The 18,755-nt window shown below is 41.2% G+C and overlaps 1 protein-coding gene across 7 annotated transcripts in view; it reads right to left on the bottom strand.

Moving 5' to 3' along the window:
• Positions 1 to 327: 327 nt before the first annotated feature.
• Positions 328 to 18,755, bottom strand: part of LOC122549101 (lipoxygenase homology domain-containing protein 1-like) — a 344,896-nt gene continuing 326,468 nt past the window's right edge. For 2 of the 7 annotated variants that reach the window (XM_043688351.1, XM_043688352.1), the window contains 3 exons: positions 17,196 to 17,277; positions 17,019 to 17,074; positions 328 to 1,922 (listed from right to left, as the gene is read on the bottom strand). In XM_043688351.1, the coding sequence (XP_043544286.1) occupies positions 1,627 to 1,922; positions 17,019 to 17,074; positions 17,196 to 17,277 (434 nt within the window). In that variant the 3' untranslated portion in view covers positions 328 to 1,626. Of the gene's footprint in view, positions 1,923 to 14,260; positions 14,288 to 17,018; positions 17,075 to 17,195; positions 17,278 to 17,649; positions 17,865 to 18,755 lie in introns of those variants that run through there. The other 5 variants (XM_043688353.1, XM_043688355.1, XM_043688356.1 and 2 more) reach the window with 5 other exon arrangements.

Below are 18,755 nucleotides of genomic sequence, written 5' to 3'. Positions count from 1 at the left end.
TAACATTTCTTCAGTCAAACAATTTAATGAAAGACTTTCCACTACAGGTATTTAACTGTACTATATCAGTATAATATTATATGCCTTTCTGTTGTTAAACAAATCTAGTAAATGGTTTGAACTCAAAATTAGGTCCAGTGTGATGCTCAAAGACTATGGAGAACCTAGTTGCCTAATAGTATTTATTGTTCATTACACTGGACAAATTCCTGCTAGTTTACATTAAGGCTTCTGCAGGTAATATCAATAAATTCCAGAATTGGGACTTAGCTATAAGTGTGAAAACTGAAGAATAAAAGTAATCCACAGAGTGGATAGAAAATAATTGAGAATGTGGCAAATGTATCAAACAGCTTATAGAAATAAGTAGAGTATTTCTTTCCTGCGATTTGCAGATCTCTAATTCCTCTCGAGAATATAGGAGTGTGGCACCTCTTGGCAGCTGATTTGTTAGTTTATTGGCAATGAATAGTCAGCCATGCTGTTGTGGGCTAGGGTTATATATAGGCCAGAATTCGTGAGAACATAGGTTGCTTTCCCTAAAGGACTGGCTGGATTTTACTAACAACTCAGCAGTTCCAAGGTCACTATTACCAATACCAGCATTAAGTTAATATTCCTTTAATTGATTGAATCCAAATTCCCAAGCAGCTTTGTTGAATTTAGAATTCGCAACTGTAAATCATCAGTATACAGTTCTCAATCATTAGTACATTAATATAACCATTATGTCCCTGTTGTAGGAGAACTGGTGGGCAGCGGAGAGTGGAAGATGTAACAGTCATAACTTAAAAGTAAAACAAATCAAGAAAAGTCTCAAAGTGTTAACTTGTAAAAGTAATCAAAAAGAAAACAAAAATAAAAAAGCTTCAAGTTTCAGTATTTTACCATGTGTAATCTCTGCCTCTAAGATACTCCTTATTGCACGGTGAGGGCTGAGAGTGCTGGTATTGAATGAATGATGGCATTTCTTCATCATTATCTTCCCACTTGCTCACCTCCTGCTCTTTCATCACAGCCTGGTCAGGTTATAATTCTTTAGGAAATGAAAAGACAGGTGCAAGCAAAAGGATGGGATCTATAATTTAAGAGATACATGTTTAAGACATCTTTAGCTGGTAAACCAGAAAAGATTGCACAAAAAGAATGAAGTGAGATGTGAGGAGTAAAAGTAGGCTTGAGGATTCAGTCACCTTCAATCCTTTAAGCCCTGCCATTGGCTACAGTCTCAATGATGGTCACTCCAAACATGGTGACCACTCCCTGTTGATAAGGACCTTCAACTGTACTTCAACTATTTGCTTTTTCTGCCTCTAGTTACGTGCCACCTGGTCTTCCACAAGAGGAAAACGTGAGAATGAGTGTGGCAAAATTTGTTTGAATGATATAGTTAGTTAGAATTAGAATTAACATAGAATTAAAGTATCCATTATTGTTATGTGTACTCAAGTAGAAGAGTACAGTGAAAAGTTTTACAATGTGTCTCTTATGGTGCGTTTAGGTGCAAGTACCTAGGTACAAAATTTAGATACAAAAGAAAAGTTGTTGTATTACTTTACAGTGTTTAAGGAATAAGTTAGAAATAAGACATAGTTAAAGTATTGAGATTGCAATCAGATAAACAAGTTACAAATATATATTATGCTGCGCTGAGCTACACACATGGTCTGACCACCCATGCCAAACCCCAGTCCAACAATTGTTCCCATGTTTCTGGTCCACTCGGTACCAGCTCTCAGCTACTCCAAGATATGTTTCCTCCAGGACTCGCTTCCCCTCACCAGCTTCCACATGGGACTTGCTCCTCATTCTGGCTGCTGCTTCAGGACTGCTTCCCCATGCCAGCCGTGATTCGGGACTGCTTCCCCGTGCCGACCTCTGCTCAGGGATTCGCCTCTGGGGCTCACCAGCTTCTCCATTCCCTTAATGCAGAAAGTAGAAATAAAGGTGAGAAAGAAAAAGAATAATGTAAAAGAACAGGCAGAGCAGAGGAGCTCCAGCTGGAGTGTCTTACTCTACCGCCAACTTGGACTCATGATTGTAAAGCTGACAATGGTAGCAAGTGTTAAACTTTCAGCAGCAACATGTGTGTGTGAAGATAGACACAGATGTGTGAGTAAGTGATGACTGTGTAGTTTACTGAACAACATGTGAAGCAAGTGGTGTAGCCGATTGGATATTGCAGTCAAAGACACATTACTGTCCATAGCCATTCAACTGAGGTTCTGGAACATTGTGGTACTGTGTTTCCACATCCTTGACACTGCCATGGCAACCTTATCCCATTACCTTAGCAATTCGTCAGGATGGCCTTCAAGTTCAATTTGGAACTTTTCATTATCTCCTCCTCCAGAGCATCTGGGAAAAATAAAGTGCACTTTCTCCCATGTTATGCCATAATTTATTCTTCTTCTTGCTTAGAGTTTCTTTCACAAGTAATTACAGCTTGTTCTGCAGACAGAGTGCATGTTACCTTTCTATATTGCAGACTGATGTTAAGTGGTGTTGGCCTCGCACAAAGTCGCCAGTAATCATGCAATCCAGTAGGCAGTACAAAATGTTGTCAACTTTAGAATCTGTGGTTGCAAGTTAATTTATCCTTTAATATGTTTTTGGTGGTAATTAAATACTACCTGGTGTTGTGTTATAGACATGAAGACAGAGCACCGTGCAAATTCGAGGCCAAGAAGAAATTAGGTAGCCCTCTCTTTTTGTGCAGACTTAGAAACAGATATGAAGACCCCATCCAGATATTGATCACTGATCCTTAATTTCCCTAGAAATGCCTCAGCTAAAATTTTAATGACGGAAGCAATATTGAGTCATAGAGTCATAGAGATGTACAGTATGGAAACAGACCCTTTGGTCCAACCCGTCCATGCCGACCAGATATCCCAACCCAATCTAGTCCCACCTGCCAGCACCCAGTCCATATCCCTCCAAACTCTTCCTATTCATATACCCATCCAAATGCCTCTTAAATGTTGCCATTGTACCAGCCTCTACCACTTCCTCTGGCAGCTCATTCCATACACGCACCACACTCTACGTGAAAAGGTTGCCCCTTAGGTCTCTTTTATATCTTTCCCCTCTCACCCTAAACCTATGCCCTCTAGTTCTGGACTCCCTGATCCCAGGGAAAACACTTTGCCTATTTATCCGATCCATGCCCCTCATAATTTTGTGAACCTCTATAAGGTCACCCCTCAGACTCCAACACTCCAGGGAAAACAGGCCCAGCCTGTTCAGCGTCTCCCTGTATCTCAAATCCTCCAACCCTGGCAACACCCTTGTAAATCTTTTCTGAACCCTTTCATGTTTCACAACATCTTTCCGATAGGAAGGAGACCAGAATTGCACACAATATTCCAACAGTGGCCAAACCAATGTCCTGTACAGCCACAACATGACCTCCCAACTCCTGTACTCAATACTCTGACCAATAAAAGAAAGCATACCAAACGCCTTCTTCACTATCCTATCTACCTGCGACTCCACTTTCAAGGAGCTATGAACCTGCACTCCAAGGTGTCTTTGTTCAGCAACCCTCCCTAGGACCTTACCATTAAGTGTATAAGTCCTGCTAAGATTTGCTTTCCCAAAATGCAGCACCTCGAATTTATCTGAATTAAACTCAATCTGCCACTTCTCAGCCCACTGGCCCATCTGTTCCAGATCCTGTTGTCATCTGATGTAAACCTTTTCGCTGTCCACTACACCTCCAATTTTGGTGTCATCTGCAAACTTACTAACTGTACCTCTTATGCTCGCATCCAAACCATTTATGTAAATGACAAAAGTAGAGGACCCAGCATAGATCCTTGTGGCACTCCACTGGTCACAGGCCTCCAGTCTAAAAAACAACTCTTCACCACCACCCTCTGTCTTCTACCTTTGAGCCAGTTCTGTATCCAAATGGTTAGTTCTCCCTGTATTCTATGAGATCTAACCTTGGGCTAATCAGTGTCCCATGGGGAACCTTGTCGAACGCCTTACTGAAGTCCATATAAATCACATCTACTGCTCTGCCCTCATCAATCTTCTTTGTTACTTCTTCAAAAAACTGAATCAAGTTTGTGAGACATGATTTCCCACGCACAGACCCATGTTGCTTATCCCGAATCAGTCCTTGCCTTTCCAAATACATGTACATTCTGTCCCTCAGGATTCCCTCCAACAACTTGCCTACCACCGAGGTCAGGCTCACCGGTCCGTAGTTCCCTGGTTTGTCTTTACCGCCCTTCTTAAACAGTGGCACCATGCTTGCCAACCTCCAGTCTTCCGGCACCTCACCTGTGACTATCGATGATACAAATATCTCAGCAAGAGGCCCAGCAACCACTTCTCTGGCTTCCCACAGAGTTCTCAGGTACATCTGATCAGGTCCTGGAGATCACCTTTTTGAGGTAACTACATAAATGGCTTATATTCGCTTGATTGTGAAAAGTTCCTTTTATTTCAAGCCAATGGACAGTAGAAATTATTAAATTTCAAAATATTTCTTAATCCCTGTGATCATCAGGAGGAAAATTGCAGGTTTATGAAGAAAAGGTGAGGGATTGAGTCTAGATGAGCTGTGCTGCAAAAAGCTGGCACAGACATGATGGGCCAAATAACCTGCTTCTGCAAGTAAATGTTTTATGATTTGACATTAGCATCGCATTGCCATTGTAGGATACTTGCTTTGTCCAAGCTGGTTGTTGTTTCTCCCTAAATTTCAACAGGATTCCATTGGTCATTAAGCAATTTGTGTCATCCTGAGGTCATGCTGAGGTCAAGCCTCATTCCTGATGAAGGGCTTATGCCCAAAATATCGATTCTCCTGCTCCTTGGATGCTGCCTGACCTGCTGTGCTTTTCCAGCACCACACTCTCGACTCTGATCTCCAGCATCTGCAGTCTTCACTTTCTCCTCAGTGAGAGAATACCACAAGGAGCAGAAGTGAGAGAAACAGGGTAGGCAATGGTGTAGTGCTATTATAGTTGAACTACCTGACATCAACCCAGGCATCAGAATAGACAAAAACAGAAACAGCCCTGTCAACCCTGTCTTACATACTAACATCTGGAGACTGATACCAAAATTGTGAGAGTTGTCTCACTGACCAGTCAAGCAATAGCCTGGCAGTCATATTTATAGAATCATACCTGACAGACAATGTCGCAGATGCCACCATCACCCTCCCTTGGATATGTCCTGTCCCAGGACAGGCTCAGTAGAGGTGGCAGGAAGGCGGTTTATATTTGGGAGGGAGTTGCTCTCAGTGTTCTTAACAATGATTCTGGATCCCATGAAGTCTAATGGCTTCAAGTTAAATATAGGACGTTTCCTTGCCTGCTGATTACCACTTACTACTCCTTCATGTTGAGCAACACTTGAAAGAAGCACTGAGGATGGAAAAGGTGCAAAATGTATTTTAGGTGGGGGATTTCAATGTCCGCCACCAAGAGTAGTTCTGCAACAACAGTGACGGAATCCACAAGAGGGAAAAACATACTTTATCTCATCCACACCAATCTGCCAACCGCAGACATATCTGTCTTTGACAGTATCAGAAAGAGTGGTGACTGTACAATCTCGTGGAGATGAAGTCCCACCTTCACATTGAGAATAAGCTCCATCATGTTGTGTTGCACTATCACCGTGCTAAATGGGATAATCTTCAAACGGATCTACTACTTCAAGACTGGACATCCATGAGGCACTGTGGGCTATCAACAGCAGCAAGATTATACTCCAGTGCAACCTCAACTATTACTATCAAGCCAAGGGATCAACCCTAACTCAATGGAGAGTGTGAAGGGCATATCAGGAGCAGCACCAGGCATACCCAAAAACCTGGTGAAGACACCAAACAGGGCTATGTGCATGCCAAACAGCGCATGCAGCGAGTGATAGACAGAGCTAAACAATCCCATAACCGACCTAAGTTCTGCAGTCCTGCCACATCCAGTTATGAATGGTGGTGAAGAATTATACAACAACTCACAGGAGGATGCAGATCCACAAAAATCTCCATCCTCGATGGAATAGCTCAATGCTTTGGTCCAAAAGATAAGGCTAAGCATTTTCAGCAATCGTCAACCAGAAGTACCAAGTGGATTATCCAAATTGGCCTCCTCCTGTGGTCCCCAGCATTACAGATACCAGGTTTCAGCCAATTCCATTCACTCTATACAAGCTGTTCCATTGTAGCAATGACATTGACATCTACCTGACAATGTGGGAAATTGCCCAGGTATATGCTTTTCACAAAAAGAAGGCAAATCCAACCCAGCCAATTACTATCCAATTTAGCACGGTGATAGTGCAACACAACATGATGGTGCTTATTCTCAATGTGAAGGTGGGACTTCATCTCCACGAGACTGTACAGTCACCACTCTTTCTGATACTGTCATAGACAGATATGTCTGCGGCTGGCAGATTGGTGTGGATGAGATAAAGTATGTTTTTCCCTCTTGTGGATTCCGTCACTGTTGTTGTAGAGCTACTCTTGGTGGCGGACATTGAAATCCCCCACCTAAAATACATTTTGCGCCTTTTCCATCCTCAGTGCTTCTTTCAAGTGTAATCAGTTTACCCTTGATCATCACTAAAGTGATGGAAGACGTCATCAAAAATGCTATCAAGCAGCATCTGCTCAGCTATAACCTGCTTGGTAATTCCCTGTTTGGATTCTGTCAGGACCACCCAGCCCATTACAGCTTTGATTCAATCATGAGCAAAATAGCAGAATTCTAAATGTTAGGTGAGTGCGATAGACCTTGACATCAAGGCTGTATTTGACTGAGAGTGCATTGAAGACCCCTAGCAAAACTGGAATCAATGAGTATCGGGGACAAACATGTGCACATAGAAAGATTGTTGTGGTTGTTGGAGGTCAGTCATCTCAGCTCCAGAATATCTCTGCAAAAGCTCCTCAGAGTAGTGACCTAGGCCCAATTATCTTAAAATGCTTCATCGATGACCTTCCTTCCATCATAAGCTCAGAAGTAGAGTCAGAATTCAGATGTTTGCCAAATAATTGCACAACATTCAGCACCATTCACTGCAATACTGAAGCAGCCCATATTCAAATTCAATAATATCCAGGCTTGGGCTGACAAGTGGCAAGTAACATTTGCACCACACATAAGCTAGTCAATGACCATCTCCAATAAGAGACATTCTAATTGCTATCCATTGACATTAAATGGTTTTAACATCATTGAATCCCTCACATACTCAACTAGACTCATCACATAAACACCGGCTACAAGAATAGGGCAGAGGCTAGGAACACTGCAACAAGTAACTTGCCTCCTGAGTCCCCAAAAGGGATCCTCTACAGAACACTAAATCAGAAGTGTGATGGAACACACCCAACTTGTCTGGATAGGTGCAGCTTCAACAACACTCAAGAAGTTTGTTACCACCCAGGACGAAGTAGCCCACTTGATTGACACCACCCCCACTCGCATCCATTTCCTCCATCACCCACATTCAGTGGCAGTAGTCTGTACTATCTACAAGATGCACTGCAGAAAATCACAAAAGAAAATCAGAAAATCCTTAGGCAGCACCTTCCAAACCCACAACTATTTCTATCTAGAAGCTCAAGGGCAGCAGATATATGGAAATACCACCACCTGTAGATTCCCCTCCAAGCCACTCATCATCCTTACTTGGAACTACATTGCAATTTCTTCACTGTCACTGGGTCAAAATCAGGGAATGCACTTCATAAAGGCATTATGGGTCAACATACATAATGTGGACTTCACCTTAGGAAGACAACTCCCCACCACCTTCTCATGGGCAACTACCTTAACATGCAGGTTCAGTTGGCAGTAGGCAAGGCAAATACAATGTTAGCATTCATTTCAAAAGAACTAGAATAAAAGATAAGAAATATATTGCTGAAACTGAGGTCTTAGGCCCCATATCAAAGGAAGGATGTGCCAGTCTTGGGATTCCAGATGAGGTTTTCAAGAATAATCCCAGGGATGAAGGACTTGTCAGATGAGGAATGGTCAAGGACCTTGTGTTTGTAATTGATGGAGTTTAGAAAGATGAGGGCAGATCTCATTGAAAATTACAGAATACTGAGAGGTCTGGTTAGAGTGGAGGTTGAGATGATTTTTCCACAATTTGAACTATTCGGACCAGAAGAGATAGTCACAGAGTGATAGGATGACCCTTTAGAACTGAGATGAGGAAAAATTTCTTCAGAGCTGAAAATGTGTTGCTGGAAAAGCGCAGCAGGTCAGGCAGCATCCAGGGAACAGGAGAATCGACGTTTCGGGCATAAGCCCTTCTTCAGGAATGAGGAAAGTCCTCATTCCTGAAGAAGGACTTATGCCCGAAACGTCGATTCTCCTGTTCCCTGGATGCTGCCTGACCTGCTGCGCTTTTCCAGCAACACATTTTCAGCTCTGATCTCCAGCATCTGCAGATCTCACTTTCTCCTGAAAAATTTCTTCAGCCAAAGCAAGATTCTTTTTTTTTAAGAATAGAATTCCTACAGCATGGAAACAGGCTCTTCAGCTCAACAAGTCGACGCCAACCCTCCAAAGAATATCCCGCCCAAACTCATTTCCTTATCCAATTACTCTACATTTACCCCTCACTAATGCACCAACCTACACATCCCTGAGCACTGTGTGCAATTTATTATGATCAATTAACCTAACTTGCACATCTTTGGATTGTGGGAGGAAACCTACGCAGACACAGGGAGAATGTGCAAACTCAACACAGAAAGTTACCTGAGGCAGGAAACCCTGGTCCCTGGCACTGTGAGGCAGCAGTGGTAGTCATTGTGCTGCCCCCCAAAGCATGGTTCATTTGTGGAACTCATTGCTACAAACAGCTGTGGAGGCCAAGTCGTTGAGTGTATTTAAGATGGAGATAGATAGGTTGCTGTTTAACAAGGGTATCAAAGGTTATGGGGAGAAGGCAGGAGAATGGGGTTGAGTAACATATCAGCCATAATCGAATGGTGGAGCAGACCCAATAGGCAATATGACTAACTCTGCTACAATATATTATGGTCTTCCTCAACATAATAAATATATGCTGTAAACAGAGGTACCAGTACTGACTTCTTTGGAACCCTACCAGTCACAGGTAGCCGCTTCTCCCCATTTGCTGTTTCCTGTTGATTAGCTCATTTCTACCTATGCCAATATACCACCTCCAACACCATGGGCTCTTATCGCTGACTTAACATTTTGTCTTGTTGACTGCCTTCTGGAAGGTGAAACAGCAACTAGTCTGGTTGAGCTTTCCTTGAAAAACTAAAAATTTCTTTGACACAATCACCCTTTCGGAAAGTCGTGCTGACTAAACTTAATTTGAATGATTTTCCAAATGTTCCTCTATTTCCGGAATGATTTATTCCAATGGTTGACATTTCAATGAATGATATTAGGCTAATCAGCCTATAGTTACCCACTTTTTGACTCACTCCTTTTTTGAATAGAGGTTGTCATATTGACAGTTTTCCAATCCTCCTATAATCCAATGATTTTTGAAAAATTACAACCAATGCATCCACTATGTATGTTACTTTTCTTTTAACATTCTAAGATGCAAACCATCAGGGCCAGGGAACCTATTTGCATTCAGCCCCATTAGTTTGTCTGATACAACTTCTTTAGTGATGGTGATGATAATAATTGCAATGCCTTATTCTTTAGCACTAATGGGATGTTCAAAGTTTCTTCCACAATAGATACCAGTGCAAAATATCTGTTTAACCCCTCTGCCATTTCCTTGTTTCCCATAACTATCTCCCTGGATTCATTTGCTAAGGGGCCAACATTGACTTTAATCTCTCATTTCCTTTTGATATCTCTTCATATTTGATGAAGCACTTATCATCACTTTCTATGTTCCTCACCCATTTTCTCTTGCAGTTTGTTTTCTCTTTTTTATTTTGTTAGACCTTCTTTGCTGGATTCTGAATTTATCCCAATCTTTGGGACTATCACTGACTTTTGTCTGCTTATATGCTTTATTTTTCAACGTCATACTTTCTTTTAACATTCTTGGTTTGCCATACTTGGTTTATCCCTCTCTTTGAATCTTTCCTTTTTACTGGATGTACTTTTGCAGAGAGTCATGAATTACCTTGTCAAAAATCGATTAATGCTTGCTTACTGTGTTTTTGGCTAATTTACTAGCCCTCTTCACTTTCACTAACTTTATCCTCACTTCATTTTAATTCCTTTCATGTTAAATACAGTTGGTTCTGGCCCAAGTTTCTCGCCCTCAAGCTGAATATTAAATTCTATCATGTTATGATCACTATTTCTTAGGGAAATTTTTACCCTTAGGTCATTTATTAAACCAGACTTATTATCCATTAACAGATCCAAGATAACCTGCTCCATGGTTGGCTCCATGATATAGTGAAACTATCTATGAAACTATCACTAATGCATTTAATAAATTTGTTGCTGTACCTATCCAGGTTGGTTAACCCAATCAACATGAAGATTAAATTCACCCATAATTATTGCTCTATTTCACATGCTCCTATTACTTGTCAATTTGTACACTTTCCTGAAGTGTAGTGACTGTTTGGGGGGTCTACGAATTACTCCTACCAATGTTTTCGTCCCTTTTTTTTAAAACCTCCATATCATACAAAATGCAATTGTCTTCATTTCATCTCTTTTTACCAACATTACTGACCACCTTTTCCTTCCCTCCTGTCTCTCAAGAGTTCAAGCTTTCCTGAATGTGAAGTTCCCAATAACCACGTCTCCGTAATGGCCGTGCGATCACATCTATTTACTTTGATTTACACCATCAGTTTGTTTAACTTATTCTCAAAACTTTGGGCATTAAGATACAAAATATATATTTTGTTCTATTATCAAATTTCTCTACACCTTTATGATTCCCTGGTGTAAAAAGACATTCACGTATTCAGCCCTTCCTTTTTATTTTCTGGTAGCAATTAGCCCCATCACTGCAATCCCAACTTCTCCTTTACCTTCGATTTTCTAATTTTCCATGTAACTGAAGACCCCTCTCTAAAGACATCCCCTCCCCCAAATCACACACAATTTAGTTTAAAGCTCTACTAATAACCCCAGTTAGGCAATTCTGAAAGCCCCAGTTAGGCAACACTTTGATCCTAGCATGATTCTGTGTAGAGCCAATCCCATTGGAACAGCTATCTTTTTCCCCACTAATTCAAACATGTTTCTCCCACTACAATCCAGAGATGATTATGTTTTTGGTTCTGCTTTTTAATTTATCCCCTAGCTGCTCATATTTCCTCATTTGTGATGATCTGCAATTATCATGCTGTGATATTTATGTGAACTCATATAATGTAAATATGAAATGTCGGCCACATTGTACTGAAGAATTCAATGAATTTTTCTTCCAGCACCTAATATACCCACACACATGCATTCTGTATTTTATTTTACATACAAGGTGATAACAGGCACTTGTGTGTCTGCACTCAGTTAAACAACTCAGATTTATTGTAGCACACAAAAAAAACTGCAGATGCTGGAAATTAGAAATAAAACAGAAATTGCTGGAAAATCTCAGCAGGTCTAACAGTTCTTCAGAACTGAAGAAGGGTCACTGGACCCAAAACACTAACTCAGGTTTCTCGCCATGGATGCTGCCAAACCTACTGAGATTTTCTCACAATTTCTACTGTACTTCGCATTTTCTATTGTAGCACACTTCCCTCAGTATGTCACACTATAAGAGTTCAGTAAGATGGAGTCTGAGGCCTCTATACTATTATATCACATGCCATGATAGTGACGACATCATGAGTACATCCTTTAAAGATATATCGCATATCTGCTATATGGCCTAAAATATCACAGAATCCACAACACCATGCTATCAGTGATCAACAAGGCCTCTTTAGGTAAAATATTACTACGTAATTCACTTCTAAATTCTTCAACTCAGGAAAAAAAATGCTATAGGGTAAAGAGATCAGCAACTGTGTACATAACATGCACACAGGAAAACAAAATTCAATTCTACAATTTATGTCATGGCCATTGGACTAGATTGCAGATTTAGTTAAATGTTTCATCAGAGTTTAATAAGCTAGCAAAGGCTAGCTTACTGTGATACTGGATATCTACAAAAAAAAGACAATATTAGAAATACTAAGAAAGTGAGTCAGTATTTATGAAGAGAGAAACAAAGCTAACCGTGCAGTTTAATGATCCTCATCAGAATTTGTTTTTAAATTTGTTTAGGTCTCAAAGCATTGACCATGAATAATTCCATCTCTGAATCTTTCACGGAATTCTTCACTGTCTAAAGCTACTGCTTGTGGCTAATCGCCCTTGTGAAAATAACTTTATTCTCCTCTCTTCACTATTCTTCTTACACAAATCTCTTTCTTCAGGTTGTACAATTACTAAAACATTATTGCTTTATTTTCAATATCAACTTTTATTCACTATCAACCTCTTTTCATTCTTATTTCATTCTGCATGAATTTCTACTCCTGCCAGAACTGCACCAAACTTTATGATGTCAGATTTGAGGATCATGGGGTTAAATGCATAGAGGACAGTAGATATTTCAGGTCCAGAATCATTGTGGACAATTATCCTCTCAGCTGACGAAGCTTCTTTCTACTACAACACCTGTTGAAATCAGAATGGGGGAGAAAAGACTTTGAAATTACCAATGTCCTTCAACCATCTTTTCCTACTCTGACCTTCCCTACAGTACAGATCAAGGTCAATCAACCCTCCCAAAAGCATCCCACCCTATTTCTGTAAAATTGCAATAGGCTGCATATCCCTAGACATTACAAGGGAATATAGCATAGCTAATCCATTTAAACTGCACACCTCTGAACTGTGGTAGGAAACTTTAGCACCTGGTAGAAATCCATAGAAACACAGGGAGAACATGCAAACTTCATACAGCCAGTTACCCAAAGCTGGAATTGAACCTGGGTCTCTGGTGCTGCGAGGTAGCAATGCTAACCACTGTGCCATCATGCCTCCTCCATTAAGTTCAAATTTGTTTTAGCTTTCAACCTCCAAAAGTAAGATTATTACTCATCTGACCCCCCCACTGTTATTCTCAAGGCTCCTATTGCATCGTTTATCCTAGTCTTGAATCTATAGCGATCTCACAGCTTCTTCTCTATCTTCATTGCTCCCATGAGTTATCTCTTAGATGATGGAGAAAGTGAGAATTGAAGATGCTGGAGATCAGAGTCAAGAGTATGGTGCGGGAAAAGCACAGCAGGTCAGGCAGTATCCAAGGAGCAGGAGAATTGACGTTTCAGGCATAACCCCTTCCTCGGGGATGAGGCCTCATTCCTGATGAAGGGCTTTTTCCTGAAACCTTGAGTCTCTTTCTTCATTGATGCTGCTTGACTGGTTGTGCTTTTCCAGCACCACACTCTTGACTCTGACCTCTTAGATGATACTTATTAACTCAGGCCTCCACTTTACACCTTGCATTAAATCACCTCATTTAAAGAAATCTGCTTTTGTTTTGTGTATGTGCTGGTGATTTATTTAAATGTACATTCCCAGTTACATTGCTTAGCTGAAAAGAGTCAACTTAGGCACAATGTGAGTGGGACGTTTCTGGTTGCTATTACTGGTCCATACATAAAAGAAATCACTAATCGAATTACTTAATTTCAGCCGAATCCTAAATCCATTGTTAACTTGACCTTTCTTTCCAACATTGTTCCTTCCAAAGACAAGGTGACCCCTGTCCTTTTAAAAAGTCTGTCCTTGATCCTCCATTTTTCTAATAGATACTCCATTTTTAACTTAATGTTTCACTATTAGGTCTTTCATACAGCATCACCATTCGAAGTACAGTTAATCTTTCTGATTAATTGTTACTCATATCATCTTTATCTGATTTCTTCTTATTGACACCACTAGGATCACCTTGTTAACAATTACAAATGATAATCTATGTGAATATTAACATTCAAATTACACAAGGAAGTGGATTTGTTTTTCTTAGCTTTAAACCTGAATAATCCAATGCTAATTCAATTGTTCTTCATTGCCCCATGGCCTTGGAATTTTCTTCTGTTTCGAATATTTATCTATGCTTTTCTAAATGATACAGTGATCTCCACCTCTGCTATTCCTTGTGCCAAGTTTGATATGATGTATATGCTCAAACAGTATGCTGGCTGTACCTGTATTGGTATCTCTTGCATCATCCTCAATTCCATCATCCATGAACAAAAGCAAAACATTGGAAATCTGAAATGCTAACATTAAGTGCTGGAAATACTTAGCAGGTCAAGGAGCATCTGTAGAGAGATAAATGGAGTTAATAGGCATATGTTTCAGTTGTTTATGGAGGCAGGACTACAGGCAGATGGATCTGCAATTTCCTGAAATAGGGTAGTGAAATAGTCTCACTTTATTGGATTCTGCCTCTGGGCCATTGTTGTTCTGCTCTGATTAGGGTGGATGATACATGACTGCTAATCACCTGCATGGGTGGGTCATTGGATCAATTAAATTTATTTTACAGTCAGAGGTAGGCCTCCTGTTGACGTTGGAAAGAACTGGTGCTAGCCTCCTGGAGGCAGATCTGGGAAGAGAGACTGCACTCCATTCTTGCATCCACCAGAACCAAAAGAAGAATGTTGCAGCTTCTGAATGTTCAATGGATACGCTGACACATCATAGTAACCAATTTGAATTTAAACATTTTTTGAGTTCCTTTTGGGGTACCTCCATGTTGGCAGATGATACCACAATCCATTTTGGTAGCACCCACCTCTGACAGTGGGGCTGCTGATCCTTCAGTGCTGGAGAACCCCCTGTAATCAAGCCTGCTATTCCTAGTTAGACAGTTAGTGTGCATCTTACCACTTGTTAAAAAAATTGCATCAGGTGTCTGTCATTGACATGATGTGAGGTCAGGTTGCTGACTCAGATGCATTTTATGATCTTGACCCGAAATGAAAAATGAGCTCAACAGTTCAGGCCTATAACCTTTTACCAGAGTTAAGGTATTCCAAGGAAAGATCACAAATGTTAACTGTTGCTCCCTCAACAGTTAGTACCAGATGGTTGATGAGGGCAGAGCAGTGGATGTCATCTATAGTCTAAATGGGTTTCATTAAAGCCTTTGATAAGGTTTCACATGGTAGGCTGCTCTGGAAGGTTAGATCTCATGGAATCCAGGGGGACCTGGCAAATTGGATACACAATTGGCTTGATGGTAGGAAGCCAATAGTGTAATAGTGGAAGGATGTTTACCAGACTAGAGGTCTGTGACTAGTGGAGTGCTTCAGGGGTCATTGTTGTTTATTATCTCTATCAATGATTTGGATGAGAATGTACAAGGCATGATTAGTAAGTTTGCAGATGACACTAAAATAGGTGGCAATGTGGACAGTGAGGAAGGTTATCAGAAATTGCAGCAGGACCTTCATCAGCTGGGGAAGTGGGCTGAGAAATGGCAAATGGAGTTCAATACAAATAAGTGTGAGATCTTGCATTTTGGAAAGTCAAATCAAGGCAGTGGGCCTTAAGGAGTGTAGTGGAACAGAGGGAACATGGTTCTCTGAAAGTGGAGTAACAGTTAGACAGGGCAGTGAAGAAGGCTTCTGGCACACTGACCTTTGGTCAGGGCATTGAGTATAGATGTTGGAAAGTTGTGTTGCAGTTGTACAGGACATTGATGAGACCACACTAGCAGTACCGTGTTCAGTTTTGGTCACCTTCCTATAGGAGAGATATTATTAAACTGGAAAGAGTGCAGAATTGAACCCGGTCTCTGGCACTGTGAGGCAGCAGTGCTAACCACTGTGCCACCGTGCCACCCAGAGTTACAGGGAGAGGTTGGACATGCTAGGACTTTTTACTTTAGAACATAAGAGACTGAGGGGGAAATCTTATAGAAGTGTATAAGATTATGACAGGCATGGACAGGGTGAATGCACATGGACAGTGTCTTTTTCCCAGTGAGCATCAGTTTAAGGTTAGAGGGGAAAGAATAAAAGGAATCTGAGGGGCAACCTTTTTAGAGGAGAAAGTGAGGTCTGCAGATGCTGGAGATCAGAGCCGGAGATGTGTTGCTGGAAAAGCGCAGCAGGTCAGGCAGCATCCAGGGAACAGGAGAATCGACGTTTCGGGCATAAGCCCTTCTTCAGGACATCCCTTGTTGGAGGGTTCCTAGGCGGAAGATGAGGCGTTCTTCCTCCAACCGTCGTTTTGTTGTGGTCTGACGATGGAGGAGTCCAAAGACCTGCATATCCTTGGTGGAGTGGGAGGGGGAATTGAAATGTTGAGCTACAGGGTGGTTGGGTTGGTTGGTCCGGGTGTCCCAGAGGTGTTCTCTGAAACGCTCCGCAAGTAGCCGGCCTGTCTCCCCAATATAGAGGAGGCCACATCGGGTGCAGAGGATGCAATAGATGATATGTGTGGAGGTGCAGGTGAATCTGTGGCGGATATGGAAGATATGTCTAAACCTTTTTAGACAAAGGGTGGTACGCATATGGAATGAAGTGCCAGCAGAAGTTGTTGGGGCGGATATGTTAACAACACTTAAAAGGTGTTTGGATAAATACATGGATAGAAAAGGTTTAGAAGGATATGGGTCAAGAGCAGGATATTGGGGTTAGCGTAGATGAACATTTTGGTTGGCATGGACCAATTTGGGCCAAAAGGACTCTATGATCAGTTAAGTACTTCCAACATTTTCAGTTTTTATTAAGTGTAACTTGCTGTTTAGTATTCATAAATTTATATTAGGAGAAAGTGAGGACTGCAGATGTTGGAGATCAGAGTCAAAAATGTGGTGCTGGAAAAGCACAGCAGGTCAGGCAGTACCCGAGGAACAGGAGAGTCGCCGTTTCGGACATTCCTGATGACGGTCTTATGCACAAAACTTCGATGCTCCTGCTCCTCGGATGCTGCCTGACCTGCTGTGCTTTTCCAACACCACACTTTGGGCGTAAATTTATATTAGCATGGTTCATCAAATAGTATCAAATACGGTGAAGCAAAAACAAATTTTATACTTACTTTTTGCAAACAATTCTCTCTCAGTTTTTTGATCTTCCCGATTCACATCTAGCCACCTGTCAGTTCATTGAATTAATAGACAGTAAATAATGTCAAAGATTGCTCTGAACTACTTAAATATTGTTTAAATATTGTGCTTATTCTTCAATCAGGGCATTTTTAAAATTCATGGCACACCTGTTGCAAAGGAAAATGTCTTCATACTCCTGATTATTCTCTTGATAGGTAATGATGACATTTTCAAGGAACCATCCATTAGCTGTACAAAAATATATTAGAATTGTAATCAGCTTATTGTTGCATGTTACTGTCATATAGTGTCAAGGTCAGCGGATGCATCTTCACTTCACCTCCCATATTCACTAGACCATCAATCTGTCACACTGGTCAATGTATTACATCCTGATCACTCAACTGGTAGCACTCAGAACTCATATCTAATATTCCTATACACCATCTTACAAACCTACTAGTGTGCAGCCTTACAGCTACATCTCACAATCTCAAAACCTTGCTCCAGCTAATCAATGAAGGAAGAAATATCACTCGAATAAAGCAACATGTAATTACTTACTCTGTCCTCTCCCTTCCAGGGAAAAACATCAAGTAACTTCAGGAAAACCCAGAAAAGCTCGAGGTGGGGTTTGGAGGTATGAGCAGGCTTCCAGCTTAAGAGAGGAGATGGCACTCCAATTCCTTAAATCTTAGAATGGTCAGTAACTTTTTAATTGTCTCCTCACCCTTCATCTAATGAGCTGGCATGAAGCGAAAGCTGATCATGTTGTGACCACGGTTATCCTACTTTTCTCTGTACATGGTATAGTACCAGGCATCAGGAGTTCAGGACTGGAAACAAAAAATGTGGAGATCATACCAGGCCAGTCAGTATCTACGGAGAGAAAGCAGGCTAAGGTTTTGAGTCTAGATGACTCTTTAATAGACCTGACTTAAGTGTCGAGAGGGTGGTATTTAAGCAATAGCGGGGGTGGAGGTAGTACTGTAAGGCTGGGGAGATGTTGATAATTCAGATTAAGTGATTGAAACGTGTAAAAGGCAAACTAATGGTGTGTCTAACTGCCAGACTGGAAAACACAGACAGTCCCACTGGGGTACAGGGAGGGGAGGGAGGACATAGTGACAGAGAATGTAACAAGTAAAAGTGAAAGAAAGGGAAGGAATGGGAGTGGGTTCACAATATGAAGGTGTTGAACTCAATATTCAGTCCAGAAGGTTGTAAAGTTCCTAGTCAGAAGTTCAGTCGGCTCAGTTGGCTGTATGGCTGGTTTGCAATGCAGGAAGATGTCAACAACATGACTTCAATTTTCACACTGTCTGAGTTTATCATGAATTAAATTGAATTGAGTTGAATTTATTGTCACATGCACCAAGGCACAGTGAAAAGCTTTGTCTTGTGAGCAATACAGGCAGATCACATAGTGAAGAGGCGTAGATAATAGGTAAACAGCAGCAAAGACAAAAATACAGGTAGAGGCAAATCTTAAGAGTTTGAGAGTCCATTCGGTATTCTAACAACATAGAACATAGAACATAGAAGAATACAGCGCAGTACAGGCCCTTCGGCCCTCGATGTTGCGCCGATCCAAGCCCACCTAACCTACACTAGCCCACTATCCTCCATATACCTATCCAATGCCCGCTTAAATGCCCATAAAGAGGGAGAGTCCACCACTGCTACTGCCAGGGCATTCCATGAACTCACGACTCACTGAGTAAAGA

The sequence above is a fragment of the Chiloscyllium plagiosum genome, chromosome 4, assembly GCF_004010195.1.
Source record: "Chiloscyllium plagiosum isolate BGI_BamShark_2017 chromosome 4, ASM401019v2, whole genome shotgun sequence".
Lineage (NCBI taxonomy): Eukaryota > Metazoa > Chordata > Chondrichthyes > Orectolobiformes > Hemiscylliidae > Chiloscyllium > Chiloscyllium plagiosum.
The sequence above is the reverse complement of the archived record's forward strand: the minus strand, read 5'-3'. Positions and strand labels throughout refer to the sequence as shown.